Consider the following 17180-nt stretch of genomic DNA (forward strand, 5'->3'; position numbering starts at 1 on the left):
GGTCACCTCTCAGTATTCCTACTTACTTATGTCTAATCTATCTGCAATTTTAAGAGGTGATCCAAATTTAAATAGTAAAAGAGTGTTAACAAAAGAAGCAGCAAAGAAGTTAAAAATAATTGAAGAAAAAATACAGCAAGCCCAGGTAGAATTAACACTGACAGTTACAGCTCATTGTATTCTCAACACCTCATTCTCCAACAGGAGTCACTGTTCAAGATGAAAGTTTAGTAGAATGAGTCTTCTTACCTCACAATACAAGTAAAACTTAACTGCTGTGTACTTGGATCAAATAGCTAGTGTCATTAGTCAAGGATTGTTCAATTGTCTGGAATATGAACCTGACAAAATAATTGTTCCTTTAACTAAAAAACAAGTTTGACAAGCTGACATCAATTCGGTCAACTGGCAATTAAGCTTGGCAGATTTCGTAGGCAAAACTGATAATCATTATCCTAAAACAAAAGTTTTTCAGTTCCTAAAGCTTCCATCATGGGTTTTACCTAAAATTACCCAAGATCAGCCAATAGTGGGCGCTGTTACTGCTTTTACTGATGCACCTAAGCGTGGAAAAGCAGCTTACACAGGTCCTTTACATAGAGACATCCAAACAAATTTTCAGTCAGCACAAAGAGCAGAGTTACAAGCAGTTATCTCGGTCCTTACAGATATACACCAACCAGTTAATATAGTTTCAGACTCAGCTGATGTAGTACGTTCTAAAAAAAATGTAGAAACTGCATTTTTTTTTTTTTTTTTTTTTGAGACGGAGTTTCACTCTTGTTACCCAGGCTGGAGTGCAATGGTGCGATCTCGGCTCACCGCAACCTCTGCCTCCTGGGTTCAGGCAATTCTCCTGCCTCAGCCTCCTGAGTAGCTGGGATTACAGGCACACGCCACCATGCCCAGCTAATTTTTTGTATTTTTAGTAGAGACGGTTTCACCATGTTGACCAGGATGGTCTCGATCTCTTGACCTCGTGATCCACACGCCTCGGCCTCCCAAAGTGCTGGGATTACAGGCGTGAGCCACCGCGCCCGGCCGTTGAAACTGCATTGTTAAAATACATTCAGGATGATCAATTAAGACAGCTATTTGAATCACTTCAAAAAGCAGAAGCAGAGAAGCTCCATTTTATTATATCATACACATTCAAGCACATACTTGTTTACCTGGACCTTTAGCTCAAGCGAACGAACAGGCAGATTTACTGGTTTTTCCAGTTTTTACAGAAGCCAAAAAATTTCATGCATTAACTACAAATGCGGCAGGTTTAAAAAATAAATTTCCTTTAACTTGGAGACAGTTGAAACAAATTGTCCAACATTGCCCTCAATGTCAAGTTCTTCAACTGCACACACAAGAGGCAGTGGTAAATCATAGAGGATTACACCCAAATTCACTTTGGCAAACGGATTTTTTTTTTTTTTTTTTTTTTTGAGACGGAGTTTCACTCTCGTTACCCAGGCTGGAGTGCAATGGCGCGATCTCGGCTCACTGCAACCTCCGCCTCCTGGGTTCAGGCAATTCTCCTGCCTCAGCCTCCTGGGTAGCTGGGATTACAGGCATGTGCCACCATGCCCAGCTAATTTTTTGTATTAGTAGAGACGGGGTTTCACCGTGTTGACCAGGATGGTCTCGATCTCTTGACCTCGTGATCCACCCGCCTCGGCCTCCCAAAGTGCTGGAATTACAGGCTTGAGCCACCGCGCCCGGCCGGCAAACGGATGTTACTCATGTTCCTTCATTTGGTAAATTACCTTAAGTTCATGTTACTGTGGGTACTTTCTCTTATTTCATTTGGGCAACTTGCCAAACAGGAGAAAGCACTGCACATGTTAAAAAAAAACACCTAAAAAAATAAATAAATAAATAAAAATAAAAATAAAAAAAAACACCTATTTTCTTGCTTTGCGATTATGAGAATCCCACAAAAAATTAAAATTGATAATGGGCCAGAATACTGCAGTAAGCCACTAAAGCAGTTCCTCAAACAATGGAACGTAATTCATACAACAGGAATCCCCTATAACTCACAGGGACAAGCAATAGTAGAAAGGGCAAACAGAACCCTGAAAACTCAACTGGCAAAACCAAACCGGGCGAGACAATAAGGCGTATTTTACTCCTCAAGCACAATTACAATTGGCACTAATCACTTTAAATTTTTTGAACGTTTCCAAGGGTCCACGGCTGCCGAACAACATTTCGTTGGACACAAAATTAATCCCAAGGAAGGAAAGACAATATGGTGGAAAGATTCCACCACCAATCAATGGAACTTGGGAAAGGCTGTAACCTAGGGAAGAGGCTATGCTTGTATTTTACCAGGAGAAACCCAACCTCACATTCGGGTACCTACCAGACAGCCGAAGCTTTACAATGAACCCCTCCAAACTACGGAGCAAGAAGAGAAAGAACAGGCCCAGGAGTAGTGTGGTGCAAGATAGCCAAGCTAAGTGTCTCAGGGACAAAGGCAACACAGAAAGCCAATCCGCTGGCATGGGGTCAAATGAAGAGGCTGGTGCAGATGGCAACAGCAAGCCTGAGGGAGACTCGCATGGAGGTGACACCGGGTAATCTCATTCTGGCAACAGACATGGTTGTGACTGCTGGGGTAATAACCCTGTTTGAGCATTAGAGAACTATACATATTGGGCGTATGTGCCATTTCCACCTTTGATTACACCTGTCACTTGGATGGATTCACCTACAGAGGTGTACATATGTAGCAGGAACAGCCAGGAGCAAGGCAACATAGTTGTCTAACTGCCAAGCTCCCCTAACAAAGAGATGCTCTGCCTCTATATAGGCTTACAACTCTAGATATTACATGTGAAAGGGTCTTGGGTTTACAGCCTTAGAAATTACATGTGAAAGGGCCTTGGGTTTACAGTTTTCGAATTTACATGTGAAAGGATCTTGGTCCATGACGTGGGGCTTCCAAAGCAATGTCTTCTGGAAAGATTCCCCCATACCATACCTGCTATAGGAAGGCAATTAAGGAGGCGCCAGTCTCGAAATGCAGTGTGGAAGTCAAGGGGGAGGTGATCTTAGACGCTTTGGTCTCCTTCCTCACATAAATGATAGCATTTGGATGGCTGGTCTTATTAATAACCCATGCCCTGCTCAACCAGAGGAGAAAGGAATGTTAATGAACGTCTCTCTTGGATATCATTTTCCTCCTATCTGCCTCGGGAAAGCTCCAGGGTGTTTAACCCTAAAGCCTCAAAGCTGGTTGATATACATCCCAAGGGATAACAGAACTGGTCCTCCTTATCCTATAGTCAGCGGAATGTCCTTTAGACCAAATACCCTGTATAAGATGCAACCCTACGGACATTACACAACTTTTGAGTACACTAATCAGTATAAGCCAAAAGAAAAACGCTGCCCAAAAACCAATCCAGAATGGTCTCCTCGATTAGAAATTCTTACTTGGAAAGATTGTGTAGCTGACAGGGCAGTCATACTTCAAGATAATGCATATGGAACGATTATTGACTGGGTTCCTAAAGGTGGATTAAGAAAAAACTGTATGAGACAGGTATCTTGTGTAGATGCACCAATACTGTTAGAGATAACAGAAAACGTAATAACTAGAAATAACCTTACTAAAAGAATAGAACGTCCTTTTCCCACTAAATGGGAAGATAAAGGAACAGCCCCACCCAAACCAAAGCTCATTAAACCCATTTTAAGTCCAGAGCATCCGGAGCCTGTGGAATTGGCTATGGCAACAGCTCCTATGAGAGTGTGGAAAGGAAAAGGATCGACTGGCACAAAAAACAACTTCAAACAGAACTATTCCGTTTCAAAGTTGTGTTAAGCCACCCTATATGTTGGTAGTAGGAACTGTAAGCATTAGACCTGATACTCAAACCCTTACCTGTGAAAACTGTAAATTGTTGACTTGCATGATTCAACATTTAATCTTGAAAATAGTATTCTACTAGTCAGAGCCAGAGAAGGAGTGTGGATTCCAGCAACTCTTAACCGACCATGGGAATCCTCTCCTTCAGTACATATTATCACAGAGGTACTAAAAGGAGTGTTAAATCGATCGAAATGATTCATGTTTACACTAATTGCTATTACAGGAATTATAGCCGTGACAGCTACTGCTGCAGCTACAGGAGTAGCTCTGCACACCTCAGTTCAAACTGCTCACTATGTGGATCTTTGGCAGAAAAATCCTTCTAGGCTTTGGAATTCTCAAACAAGAATTGATCAAAAATTGGCAAATCAAATTAATGATCTTCGACAGACTGTAATTTGGATGGAAGATCGAATAATGAGCTGAGAACACAGATTACAGTTGAATTGTGATTGGAACACATCTGATTATTGTATTACCTCCCATAATTATAATTTAATGAACATCATTGGGAACAAGTAAGGAGACACTAGGGAACGAAGGCAATTTAACATTGGACATTCCCAAATTAAAGGAACAGATTTTTCAGGCCTCACAGTTTCATTTAAATGTTTTACCTGCAGCTGATATATTGGAATAAGCTACAGATGAGCTTTCCGGCCTCAATCCTATCAAGTGGGTTAAAACTCTTGGAGGATCCACATTGCTAATTTTGTTTTAGCAGGTGTCTGTTTATTCTGTCTGGTTTTAGTCTACAGATGCAGGAGAAAATTTCAGAGAGACAACCGAATGATCGCTCTCACCCTCTTAGCTAAAAAGGGAGGAGATGTGGGAAGAGATGGCCAGGGGCAGACCTGCGTTATTTATAGCTAAATGATTACAAGCTTGCTTTGCTTTTTATACACTGAGATTTGCCACAGATCATATCCAAACTATGGTGCAGTAAAATAAAAGCAGAGATCCAGCAGAAACAGGAGGCCTATGGTGAAGACCATCTGAGAGCGCCTTGTAACCGCCGAACACTCTGTGTGGTTGTAGAGCAGAAAAATCTGCTTTGGTCCCAAAACTCTTCCCAACATAGAGTTTGTGCGAGGATCTTCTAAAGGGAGCTTATGCAAAACACTCTGGGAAGTAATGCAACCTCTGCCAGAAGGCCTTACAGGGCAGAGATCACAGGAATGCCACAGGCTCTGCCTATGTTCTCAGAATATGGAGCAATCCCTATTGCTCTGTGTCCATGATGCTCGGGAGATAAAAGCCCCTTGATGCACTGTGTGTGGTCAGACCTTATGGTGCCTTATACACTGCCCCTCTCTTGCCTGAACATCTGGATAGACAATGGGTTGTAAAACCTCACTATCCTTAGTTAGCATCTCTTACGAGAACCACCTTTGCTATGGAATGCTGCAGACACATGCTCTTCCTTGGGCTATCTTCCTCCTTAACTGCCCCTCCCCACAACCTTCAAGATGAAGCCCAGAGCTCAGTGCCAATGATCCCCGGAGTGCACTGGACCCCTGGACCCATGCAGTAAAATTCTGTTCTTGTGTCTTTGTCTATATTTCCTTTCTCACTCCTTCATGGTTGGGCTGGTTCCCAACACAATCTATAAATCCAAACACAATTTTAAAACAGGTCTTAATATCTGATGTTGAGAATTTTATAAGATAATTCTATAATTCATGTGCAAGAGAAAAGGGCCAAGAATATGTAAAGATATCTTTAAAGAACAAAATTGTATTTTTAAAGACAAAGCCTACCAGATAGCAACCATGTTATTTGCTAAAATAATAGTTACCTGTAATCTCAGCATTCTTCGAAGCTGAGGCAGGAGGATCACTTGAGGCCAAGAATTCGAGACCAGCCTGGGCAACACAGTCAGACCCAGTCTCTACAAATAATGATAATAATAACATTAATAATATATAAAGTATGGCTAGAATTTGAGACCAGCCTGGGCAACACAGATCCAGTGTCTACAAATAATATAATAATAATATTAATACTATTAATAACATATAAAGTATGGCCAGAATTCGAGACTAGCCTGGGCAACACAGACCTGGTCTGTACGTGGCTGGGCCCAGTGGCTCAAGCCTGTAATTCCAGCACGTTGGGAGTCCGAGGCAGGCAGATCACCTGAGATCAGGAGTTCGAGACCAGGCTGGCCAACTTGGTAAAACTCTGTCTCTACTAAAACTACAGAAAATTAGCTGGGCATGGTGGTAGGCGCCTGTAATCTCAGCTACTTGGGAGGCCGAGGCAGGAGAACTGCTTGAACCTGGGACGCAGAGGTTGCAGTGAGTCAAGATCACAGCACTGCAACTGCAGCCTGGGCAACAGAGCAAGACTCCGTTTTAAAAAAAAGATCCCTCCCTTCAGAACCCCTTCCCTTCAGGGGGGAAAGAAAAAAAAAACACAAGTCCTACCAGGTAGCAAGCATATTATTTGCTAAAGTCATAGTTACCTTTAATCTCAACATTCTGGGAAACCAGGGCAGGAAGATCACTCGAGGCCAAGAGTTCAAGACCATCCTGGGCAACACAGTGAGACACCATTTCTACAAAAGAATAACAATGTCTAAAGTAACAATCACAGTACGCCAAAGACCAGCCTGGCCAAAATAGTGAAACCCTGTCTCTTCTAAAACTACAAAAAAAATTAGCCTGGTGTGGTGGCGGTCACCTGTAATCATAGCTACTCAGGAGGTTGAGGCAGGAGAATTGATTGAACCTGGGAGGCGGAGGCTGGGCAACAGAGTGAGACTCCATCTCCCCCCCCCAAAAAAAAAAAAAAAAAGACACAAGGATGAGCAAGTGACCAATGGAACAGAAAACACGGCCTAAAAATAACCCATGCACACTTGAAACAATATATGACGGAGATAACATAATCACTGGGGAAAGAATGAACTATTCACCAAATGGCACTATAAAAAAAAATTAGAACACTACTTCACATTAATCACAAAATTATACTCTAAGTAATTAAAAAATCTAAATATAAAAAGAAAATATTTAAAAATTTTAGAAGAAAAGATCTTTCAGATGTCAGGATGAAGAGTTTTTTAAGAAGACACAAAAGAATAAACCATTAAGATGCCACAGAAAATCAAAGGATGTTCAAAAAATAATAAACCATTAAGAAAAAGGCAAATAAGGCCAGGCGAGGTGGCTCACGCCTCTAATGCCAACACTTTGGGAGGCCGAGGCGGGCAGATCACAAGGTCAAGAGATGAGACTATCCTGGCCAACATGGTGAAACCCTGACTCTATTAAAAACATAAAAATTAGCCGGGCATGGTGGCACACGCCTGTAGTCCCAGCTACTCGGGAGACTGAGGCGGAAGAATCGCTTGAATCTGGGAGGTGGAGGTTGCAGTGAGCTGAGATTGCGCCGCTGGGCTCCAGCCTGGACGACAGAGCAAGACCCCGTCTCAAACAAAAAAAAAAGAAAAAGAAAAATCGTACAACATAAAAAGAGAAAAAAATTATGCATCACAACTTGCCATAACAAACTAAAAAGACGAGCCACAAATAGAAGGCATAGTATCTGAAACTAATACAACAAAGTAGATGAAACATAAATTACGACTAAAAATCAGTAAGAAAAAGCCCAATAATTCAGCAAGGAAAAAAAAAAATCACAGAATAGAAATTCTATTCTAATTACAGAATAGAAATAGGGCCCAACACTGTGGCTCACGCCTGTAATCCCAACACTTTGGGATGCTGAGGTGGGCGGATCATCTGAGGTTGGGTGTTCAAGACCAGCCTGACCAACATGGAAAAGCCATGTCTCTATGAAAAATACAAAATTAGCCAAGCATGGTGGTGCATGCCCATAATCCCAGCTATTTGGGAGACTGAGGCAGGAAAATCACATGAATCTGGGAGGCAGAGGTTGTGGTGAGCCAAGATCACACAATTGCAGGACGCAGTGGCTCACGCTTGTAATCCCAGCACTTTGGGAGACCTAGGCGGTGAATCACGAGGTCAGGAGTTCAAGACCAGCGGCCAAGATGGCAAAACCCCTGTCTCTACTAAAAATACAAAAATTAGCCGGGCATGGAGGCGGGCACCTGTAATGCCAGCTACTCAGGAGGCTGAGGCAAGGAATTGCTTGAACCTGGGAGGCAGAGGTTGCAGTGAGCCGAGATTGTACCACTGCACTCCAGCCTGGTGACAGAGTGAGACTCCAACTCAAAAATAAATAAAAACAGGCTGGGCGCGGTGGTGGCTCACACCTGTAATCCAAGCACTTTGGAGGCCAAGGCGGGTGGATCACCTGAGGTCGGGAGTTCAAGACCAGCCAGACCAACATGGTGAAACCCCGTCTTAAAAAAATAAAAACACATTTGACCCAGCAATCCCATTACTGGGCATATATCCAAAGGATTATAAATCGTTCTACTATAAGGACACATGCACACGAATGTTCATTGCAGCACAGTTTACAATAGCAAAGACCTGGAACCAACACAAATGCCCATCGATGATAGACTGGACAGGAAAAATGTGGCACATATACACCATGGAATATTATGCAGCCATTAAAAACGAGGAGTTCGCGTCCTTTGTAGGGACATGGATGAACCTGGAAACCATCATTCTCAGCAAATTGACACAAGAACACAAAATCAAACACCACATGTTCTCACTCATAGGCAGGTGTTGAACAAGGAGAACACATGGACACAGGGAGGGGAGCACTATACACTGGGGTCTGTTGGCGGGGGGGGGACAGTGGGGGGGGTGGGGAGTTGGGGAGGGATAGCATAGGGAGAAATGCCAGATATAGGTGAAGGGGAGGGAGGCAGCAAATCACACTGCCACGTATGCACCTATGCAACAACCTTGCATGTTTTTCACATGTACCCCAAAACCTAAAATACAATTAAAAAAAATAAAAAAATAAAAACACAAAAATAAAAAAATAAATAGCCAATTCAGGCTGGGCATGGTGACTCACACGTGTAATCCCAGCACTTTGGGATGACAAGGTGGGTGGATCAGTTGAGGTCAGGAGTTCTCGACCAGCGTGGCCAACATGGTGAAACCTTGTCTCTACTAAAAATACAAAAATTAGGGCTGGGCACAGTGGCTCACACCTATAGTCCCAGCACTTTGGGAGGCCGAGGCTGAGGCGGACACACCAGCCTGGATGACAAAAGTAAGCCTTTGTCACAAAAGAAAATTTTTTTTTGAAAAATAATTTTGAGCATATTTGAAAAATAATTTGTAGAAAATTTCTAACTAGAATGCTAGAAATGACTAAATCTAAAAGAACTAAGACATAAAAGATTGCAAAATGTGTCAAAAACATAATGTTAAAGAAAAAAGGGGCCAGGCATGGTGGCTCATATCTATAATCCCAGCACCTTGAAAGGCTGGGGTAGGAGGATTGTTTGTGGCCAGGAGTTTGAGACCAGCCTGAGCAACATAGTGAGACAACTGTCTTAATTTTTAAAATTAAATTAAATTGAAAGAAAAAAGAGAAATAGCAAATTCACCCTAGTTTTTTCCAGAAACTGAAAGATACGGTGGAATGCAACAGTCTGCATTTTAACCGACATCTACCCCAAAAGGGAGAACCACAGCATTCATGGAGCTACTGAAATACTATACCGACTTGCAAAAGTGATGAGCAAGCTTTTATTCGATCTCCTTGTTCCAAAACTCCAACAGACAAAGTACCCTCAAGTAGAGAACTGAGAACTGATGAGACGTTAGAGGATAAGAACAGATACTGTTCTTGCTCCGAGACCAAAAAAAAGCACGGTCAGATCTGGTGGCTCACTCTGTAATCCCAGCATGTTGGGAGGCTGTGGAGGGCGATCACCTGAGGTCAGGAGTTTGAGACTAGCCTGGACAACATAGTGAAACCCTGTCTCTACTAAAAATACAAAAATTAGCTGAATTTTTGTCTGTAATCCCAGCTACTCAGGAGGCTGAGGCAGAAGAATCTCTTGAACCCTGGAGGCAGAGGTTGCAATGAGCTGAGATCACACCATTGCACTCCAGCCCAGGTGACAAGAGCAAAACTCCATCTCAATAAAAAAAAGTGGCTGAATGGGCCGGGCACAGTGGCTCATGCCTATAATCCCAGCACTTTGGGAGGCCGAGGTGGGTGGATCATGAGGTCAAGAGATCGAGACCATCCTGGTCAACAAGGTAAAACCCCATCTCTACTAAAAAATACAAAAATTAGCTGGGCATGGTGGTGCACACCTGTAGTCCCAGCTACTCAGGAGGCTGAGGCAGGAGAATTGCTTGAACCCAGGAGGCGGAGGTTGCGGTGAGCCGAGATCGTGCCATTGCAACTCCAGCCTAGGTAACAAGAGCGAAACTCCGTCTCAAAAAAAAAAAAAAAAGTGGCTGAAGAAAATGGGCATGCTGGAATAGTATACTGTACTGTTAGTATGTGAGACTAGAGAGAATGGTGTTCCAAGAAAGGCCTCAAAGGACATAACATTTACAAGACCATCAGGAATGCACTAGTGATGTCAGTGGGCATCAGCACTGCTTAGAAATTCAGTGGTGGCTCCTGTGCAATCCACAGTTGATGACAGGAGAAGCAGTCACAGAGCTGAGCTACTCAAAATACACAGTACTCAAGATACATGGGGAAGTACCTCCCACTACATAGCAGAGGCCGGGTAGCACTGCTTAGCTGCCAAAAGCCAGAAATGTGCAACTACCATAAAACCGGCAATGTTGGTAGCCATGGGACTTTGACCCACACAGTTGTGGATACATGGAGCATGGCATCCTTAGAGGAAAAATATGTGGACAGCCAAAAAGGATGCTACTACACATCTAAAACCAAAAAAAAAAAGCAAGAAAAGAGGAGAGGAAGGGGCAGCTAAGGGCAATCACCACAGTAAACAGTTAAAATCCTTAATTCACTCCTGGATCTGAGCCAACTTTTTTTTTTGAGACAGAATCTTGCTCTGTTGCCTAGGCTGGAATGCAGTGGCACAATCTAGCCCTGCTGCAACCTCCTCCACCTCCAGGGTTTAAGTGCCTCTCCTGCTCAGCCTCCCCAGTAGCTGGGATTACAGGCACACACCCAGCTAATTTTTGTATTTTTAGTAGATACGGGGTTTCGCCATGTTGAGGCCAGGTCTCAAACTCCTGACCTCAAGTGATCTGCCCACGTCTCCCAAAGTGCTGGGATTACAGGTGTGAGCCACCGTGCCCAGCTGAGCCAACTTTTATACCCAAAACTCAATTACTGAAGAAGAAGTGCCCAAATCCCTAGGAAAGGATGCTAAAACTGGGAGGGAAGTTGCATATCCTTCTCCATTAATTTGCATATCATTCTCCTCTATTAATTGAGGCAGTCCCTCTTGCTGCCAGGTGGGGGCAGGGTTGCTCTTTGAACAATTCCCCTAATTCCTCCCAAAAGTGAGAACGTCAACATATCACCTACTCAGATACCTGTACGCTGGGTAAAGGGAAATGCCTAGGCACTTTCAGGACTTGGGGCACAAGATCTGAGCTGACAATGAGACCTGAAAACCCAAAGCATCATCATGATCCCTGCATTAGCCTGAGGACTTACAGGTGTCAGGCAGTAACTCAAGTCCTAGCCAAAACAGAGCTCACTGTAAGTCTGCTTGTCCATGGACCCATCACTAGTCATTTCCTCAGTTAAGTGTTTAATGGGGGCTGGGGGTGGGAGACTGAGGCAGGAGAGTTGCTTGAACCTGGGAGGCAGATGTTGCAGTGAGCCTAGATCATGCCACTGCACTTCAGCCTGGGCAACACAGTGGGACTCTGTCTCAAAACAAAACAAAAACTAGCCGGGCATGGTGGTGCACACCTGGAGTCTCAGCTGCTTGAGAGGTTGAGGCCCAAGAACTTGGGAAGTGGAAATTGCAGTAAGCCCAGATGGCACCACTGCAAGCCAGCTCACTCCATCTCAAAAAAAAATTTAAAAGGTGGGCACGGTGGCTCACACCTGTAACCCCAGCACTTTGGGAGGCTGAGGCGGGCGGATCACAAGGTCAAGATATCGAGATCATCCTGGCCAACATGGTGAAACCCATCTCTACTAAAAATACAAAAATTAGCTGGGCGTGGTGGTGCATGCCTGTAATCCCAGCTACTAGGGAGTCTGAGGCAGGAGAATCACTTAAACCCAGGAAGCAGAGGTTGCAGTGAGCTGAGATCACACCACTGCACTCTAGCCTGGCCACACAGAGCAAGACTCCATCTCAAAAAAAAAAAAAAAAACAAGTATTTAACAGGATATATTTCAGAGTTGAAGTAATCACACTGGGTCCTAGGCCTAAGAGGTAAGAGCTATCATAGTGAGACAAAGAGATCTCTAAAACTCCCCCTCTCTTCGGCCCTGATAGTAAATCAAAAGCATTATCACATCCTGGGGAGCGACAGAGATCAGTGCCACCATTACAGGAACAAAGGATGCATGGGTGTGGTGTCTATCACATCCATACCTAGAAATATCTCCAGCCCACATACTGGGTGAGCTGCCAACTTTGAATCAAACTCTTGAGCAGTAAAGGGCCCTACCACTTAAACCATGCAATCCAGCAGATCCTGGGGGGTTGACAGTATCAGCAGTGAAAAAAAAGATGCAGTGTAGAACTTAAGGCAAGCGCCTATGGCAAAAGCACAATGCAAGTCCCTGAGATTCTGGAGCAAGGCCAAGCTGTCCAAAGCAGAGAAGTAGATGCCTTTTGAGAAACAGCACTGGGGTGTTACTGGAAAGCTTGACTATGAAGCATCCGGAACTGCCCTATTAGGGATTCGGTTTTGTCAAACCTATAAAGTCATAAAGTCAGGGAGATCCTTTAGTCGGACATAAAGATGGAAATAGTATACCAGGATGAAGCTAAAAGCAGAATCAGAAAACATTAGTAGATTGCATGAGCAGGTAGCCCAAACACCCATGTTACCTACCACGGTTGTAAAAGCACCTCTTGCCTGGAAGACCACCTCAATGTCACACTCTTCCACAACTCAGGAAATTCTATTCGATTTCTTTTGGGCCGGATACAGAGGCTCATACCTGTTTCCCAGCACTTTGGTTGCTTGAGCTCAGGAGCTGGAGACCAGCCTGGGCACCATAGTGAGACACTGTTGCACACCAAAAAAATTAAAGAATTAGCTGGGTATGATGGCACGTACCTATAGTCCCAGCTACTCCGGAGGCTGAGGTGAGAGGATCCTCTGAGCCTCTGAGCCCAGGAGTTCAATGCTGCAGCGAGCCATGATCACATACTGCGCGCCAGCCTAGATGACAGAGTGAGACCCTGGTTTAAAAAGAAAAGAAATTGAGGCCCGCCGTGATGGCTCAGGCCTGTAATCCCAGCACTTTGGGAAGCCGAGGAAGAAGGATCACTTGAGGTCAGGAGTTCAAGACCAGCCTGACCAACATAGCAAAACCCCACCTCTACTAAAAATATGAAAAGTAACTAAGTGTGGTAGCAGGTATCTGCTACTCAGGAAGCAGAGGCAAGAGAATCGCTTGAGCCTGGGAGGCAGAGGTTGCAGTGAGCTGAGATCACACCACTGTACTCCAGCCTGGGTGATAGAGTCAGGCTCTGTCTCAAAAAAAAAAAAAGAAAGAAAGAAAGAAAAGAAAAAGAAACTGAACTTGAACCTTTTCTCCATGGTCCTGACTTACTGTCTCCCAGTTCCCTGACAAGCACTGGGAGGGAATTTGCATATCCGTCTCCTCTATTAATTGAGGCAGTCCCTCTTGCTGCCAGATGGGGGCAGGGTTGCTCTTTGAACAAACTTTCCAGCTCTCTAAAGAGCAAAATCATTTGGTAAGGTAGGACAGTAAATGAATTTCCTGGGAAAAGATCACTTAAAATTTACAGCCTTCCCAACATAAAGAGGCAAACTGAAAAAAAAAACTTATGTGGACAACTAATAAGTGTATATTGAGTCCTATTTGCAAATTGTATTCTGCTAGACAATAGAGATAATGGGATGATTTACCTAGATAAAATCAAATCCCAGGGCGTTTACTGTGGGTGGGAAGTGGCAGATTAGGTTTGGGAAAGGAGTGGTGATAGGGAGGCAGGGCTTTTTTTCCTGTAGAGATAGGGGTTTCATCTTACTATGTTGCCCAGGCTGGTCTCAAACCTCTGGCCTCAAGGGACCCTCTCCCCAAGCAGGGATTTTTTTTTTTTTTTTTTTTTGAGACAGTCTCACTCTGTTTGTTGCCCAGGCTGGAGTGCAATGGCACAATCTCAGCTCAATGAAACCTCCACCTCCCGGGTTCAAGCAATTCTCATGCCTCAGCCTCCTGAGTAGATGGGATTACAGGCACACGCCACCATGTCGGGCTAATTTTTGTATTTTTAGTAGAGACGGGGTTTTCACCATATTGCCCTGGCTGGTCTTGAACTCCTGACCTCAGGCGATCCACCTGCCTCAGCCTCCCAAACTGCTGGGATTACAGGCCTGGGCCACCACACCTGGCCTACTTTTTTTTTTCATGCCCTCTTTTCTAGTGAATTCTAGGTCACTACACAAAGGTTGCAAACTCACAATCATGGGTCACCTTTGGCCCACAGGCATATTTGGGTTTTCTTATTTGTTTGTTTTTGAGACTCGATCTTGTTCCCCAGGCTAGAGTGCAATGGCCTGATCTCTGCTCACTGTAACTTCCGCCTCCTGGGTTCAATTACTTCTCCTGCCTCAGCCTCCTAAATTGCTGGGATTACAAACCCCACCACCACGCCTGGCTAATTTTTGTATTTTTCTTAGAGACAGGGTTTCACCACGTTGGCTAGGCTGGTCTCATGACCGCAGGTGACCCACCCACTTCGGCCTCCCAAAGTGCCAGGATTACAGGTGTGAGCCACCAACGCCCAGCCAAAAATTTTAAATTTAACATTTTAAAATGGGTAAATACACTATTATGGACTTCTGGATTCTCTTGAAAACTGTGACTATCTGATCACACAGAGACAACATGGTCACAAAGCAACAATCAGCTGGAACTGTGAGAGGGCTTGCCCAGTTCACCAGAGTCCCAACTCAGTTCATTTCCCTTACCCACATTACTTACCTGATTTCTATAAGTGAGTTGGAGACCCCTGATCTAAATCCCCTCTTTTCCATTTCCACTGCCATTACACTTGTTAGTATTGAATCTTCTTGCCTAAGCTACTATGGCAATCTAATTTATCTCCTTGTCTCCATCTTATCCCCCCATGTTTTATCACCTTCCTACTTAAAAACTCTCCCTGGTTTTTTTCTATCAATAATTCAAATGATTTAGCTTTGCATTCAAGGTCTTGCTTATCTGGCTTTGTCCAGCAAATACTTTCCAGTTTTATATTCTAGTACTCCCCTTTTGCCCATCTTTCATGAATTATATCCATACACTTCCTTCTTTTCTAGCACCAAGCCTGTGCTCAAAGTGTTTCTTTAACTGGAATTCCCCTCCCAAGTCTGTCTATCTACCCTTTCAGGCTCAGACACTATATAAAGCATTTCCCAACTGCCATTCCCACACAAAACCTCCCCAGCCTTCTCTGTCCACTCTGGGCCATCTTGATTTCCCATAGCTTATCTGTCCCACTTTGTCTTTCGTTTTTTGACACAAGGTCTCACTCAGTCATCCAAGCTGGAGTGCAGTGCAGTGGCTTGATCACAGCTCACTTGCAGCCTCAACCTCCTGAGCTCAAGCAATCCTCCCACCTTAGCCTCCCAAGTAGCTGCGGCTACAAGCACGCACCACCACTACTGGCTAATTTTTTCTTTTCTTTTCTTTACTTTTTCTTCGTAGAGATGAGTTTTTCACTATGTTGCTTAGGCTGGTCTTAAACTCTTGGGCTCAAGAGGTCCTCCAGGCTTGCCTCCCAAAATGCTGATCCAGGCCAGGCGTGGTGGTTCACACCAGTAATCCCAGCACTTTGGGAGGAAAAAGTGGGAGGATCACCTGAGGTCAGGAGTTTGAGACCAGCCTGGCCAAATGGTAAAACCCTGTCCCTACTTAAAAAGAAAAAATTAGCTGGGTGTGGTGGTGAGCGCCTGTAATCTCAGCTACTCAGGAGGCCGAGGCAGAACTGCTTGAACTCAAGGGGCTGGAGATTGCAGTGAGCTGAGATTGCACCATTGCACTCCAGCCTGGGAGACAAGAGCAAACCCCATCTCAAAAAAAAAAAAAAACAAAGTGCTGAGCCAAACACCAGGCCTATCTCATTTTCTGTCTATTTTGCTACAACTTTTCAGTCCTGGACTTAGGCTACTTGTACTCAAATCTTAATTTCCCAACAGATGAAAATCTCCTAGAGGGCAGAGTGTCTTATTTTTCCCCCTATATGTTTTATCATGCACAGAATAAGCACTTAATGATTAGTGAATAAACTTATTCCAGTCTAAAATAACTTCCTTCAAACTGCAGTTCCCTCAGCATTTATGCACAGTGTCAATGTTCCCCTGGGGAATTCATGGGAAGTGTCCCCAAGAGAGAGAAAATTGAGCCAGATGAGAGATGAGAAACAGCACCCAATTATTCCACTTGTTTCCTGTGTATTTGCTGGCCCCTACCCCTCCAACTATCTTGAGAACAGAACTGAGTGATGTAAAAGTAGTAAAGCACAGCCTGGCTAACATAATGAGACCCCATCTCTACAAGTTTAAAAATAAAATATTCTGGGCCGGGAGCGGTGGCTCACGCCTGTAATCCCAGCACTTTGGGAGGCCGAGGCGGGCAGATCACCTGAGGTCAGGAGATCGAGACCAGCCTGGCCAACATTGTGAAATCCCGTCTCTACTAAAAATACAAAAATTAGCCAGGCATGATGGCGGGCGCCTGTTATCACAGCTACTCGGGAGGCTGAGGCAGGAGAAACGCTTGAACCTGGGAGGCGGAGGATGCAGTGAACCGAGATCGCTCCATCCACTGCACTCCAGCCTGGGCGGCAGAGGGAGACTCCGTCTCGGGGGGAATAAAAAATGTTTATAAAGTGTGCTTGTACACGTAGATGTTTATCACAAACGACTGAACTAATGCTGTCCGGTCTCTATAAAACAGTCTATAGCTGACTGCAACCGATCTGATCAGATAGGAGGTGCAGCAGGCAGCACTGCCGCAGCTCTTTAAGGTTCGGCTTCTATAAAATGGGGCTTGTCATTCCACCTAGGTTAAGATTTTGTGGATTAACAGATTGATATAGTTTGCTTAAAAAGGGGAACCATCGGCCCGGCGCAGTGGCTCACGCCTATAATCCCAACACTTCGGGAGGCCGAGGTGGGCGCATCACGAGTCAGGAGACGGAGAGCAGCATGGCTAACATGGTGAAACCCCA

At 44.3% G+C, this 17180-nt stretch overlaps 1 protein-coding gene and 1 long non-coding RNA gene across 3 annotated transcripts in view; both read right to left on the reverse strand.

The window, feature by feature from the left end:
- The window catches only part of SLC3A2 (solute carrier family 3 member 2), a 39669-nt gene that overhangs the window by 21678 nt on the left and 811 nt on the right, over positions 1-17180 (reverse strand). For both annotated transcript variants that reach the window (XM_012454454.3, XM_012454456.3), the window contains exons 2-3: positions 6345-6437; positions 5676-5768 (exon numbers count right to left, since the gene is read on the reverse strand). In XM_012454454.3, the coding sequence (XP_012309877.1) occupies positions 5676-5768; positions 6345-6437 (186 nt within the window). The remainder of the gene's footprint in view (positions 1-5675; positions 5769-6344; positions 6438-17180) is intronic.
- LOC135270072 (uncharacterized) lies at positions 1101-3464 on the reverse strand. Its single transcript, XR_010338299.1, has 2 exons — positions 1899-3464; positions 1101-1852 (listed from the first exon to the last, which is right to left on the reverse strand). It is a non-coding gene; the product is annotated as an uncharacterized LOC135270072 (long non-coding RNA).

Source organism: Aotus nancymaae, unplaced genomic scaffold (genome assembly GCF_030222135.1).
Source record: "Aotus nancymaae isolate 86718 unplaced genomic scaffold, 86718_ANA_hifiasm-v0.15.2.pri h1tg000059l, whole genome shotgun sequence".
NCBI classification, from domain to species: Eukaryota; Metazoa; Chordata; class Mammalia; order Primates; family Aotidae; genus Aotus; species Aotus nancymaae.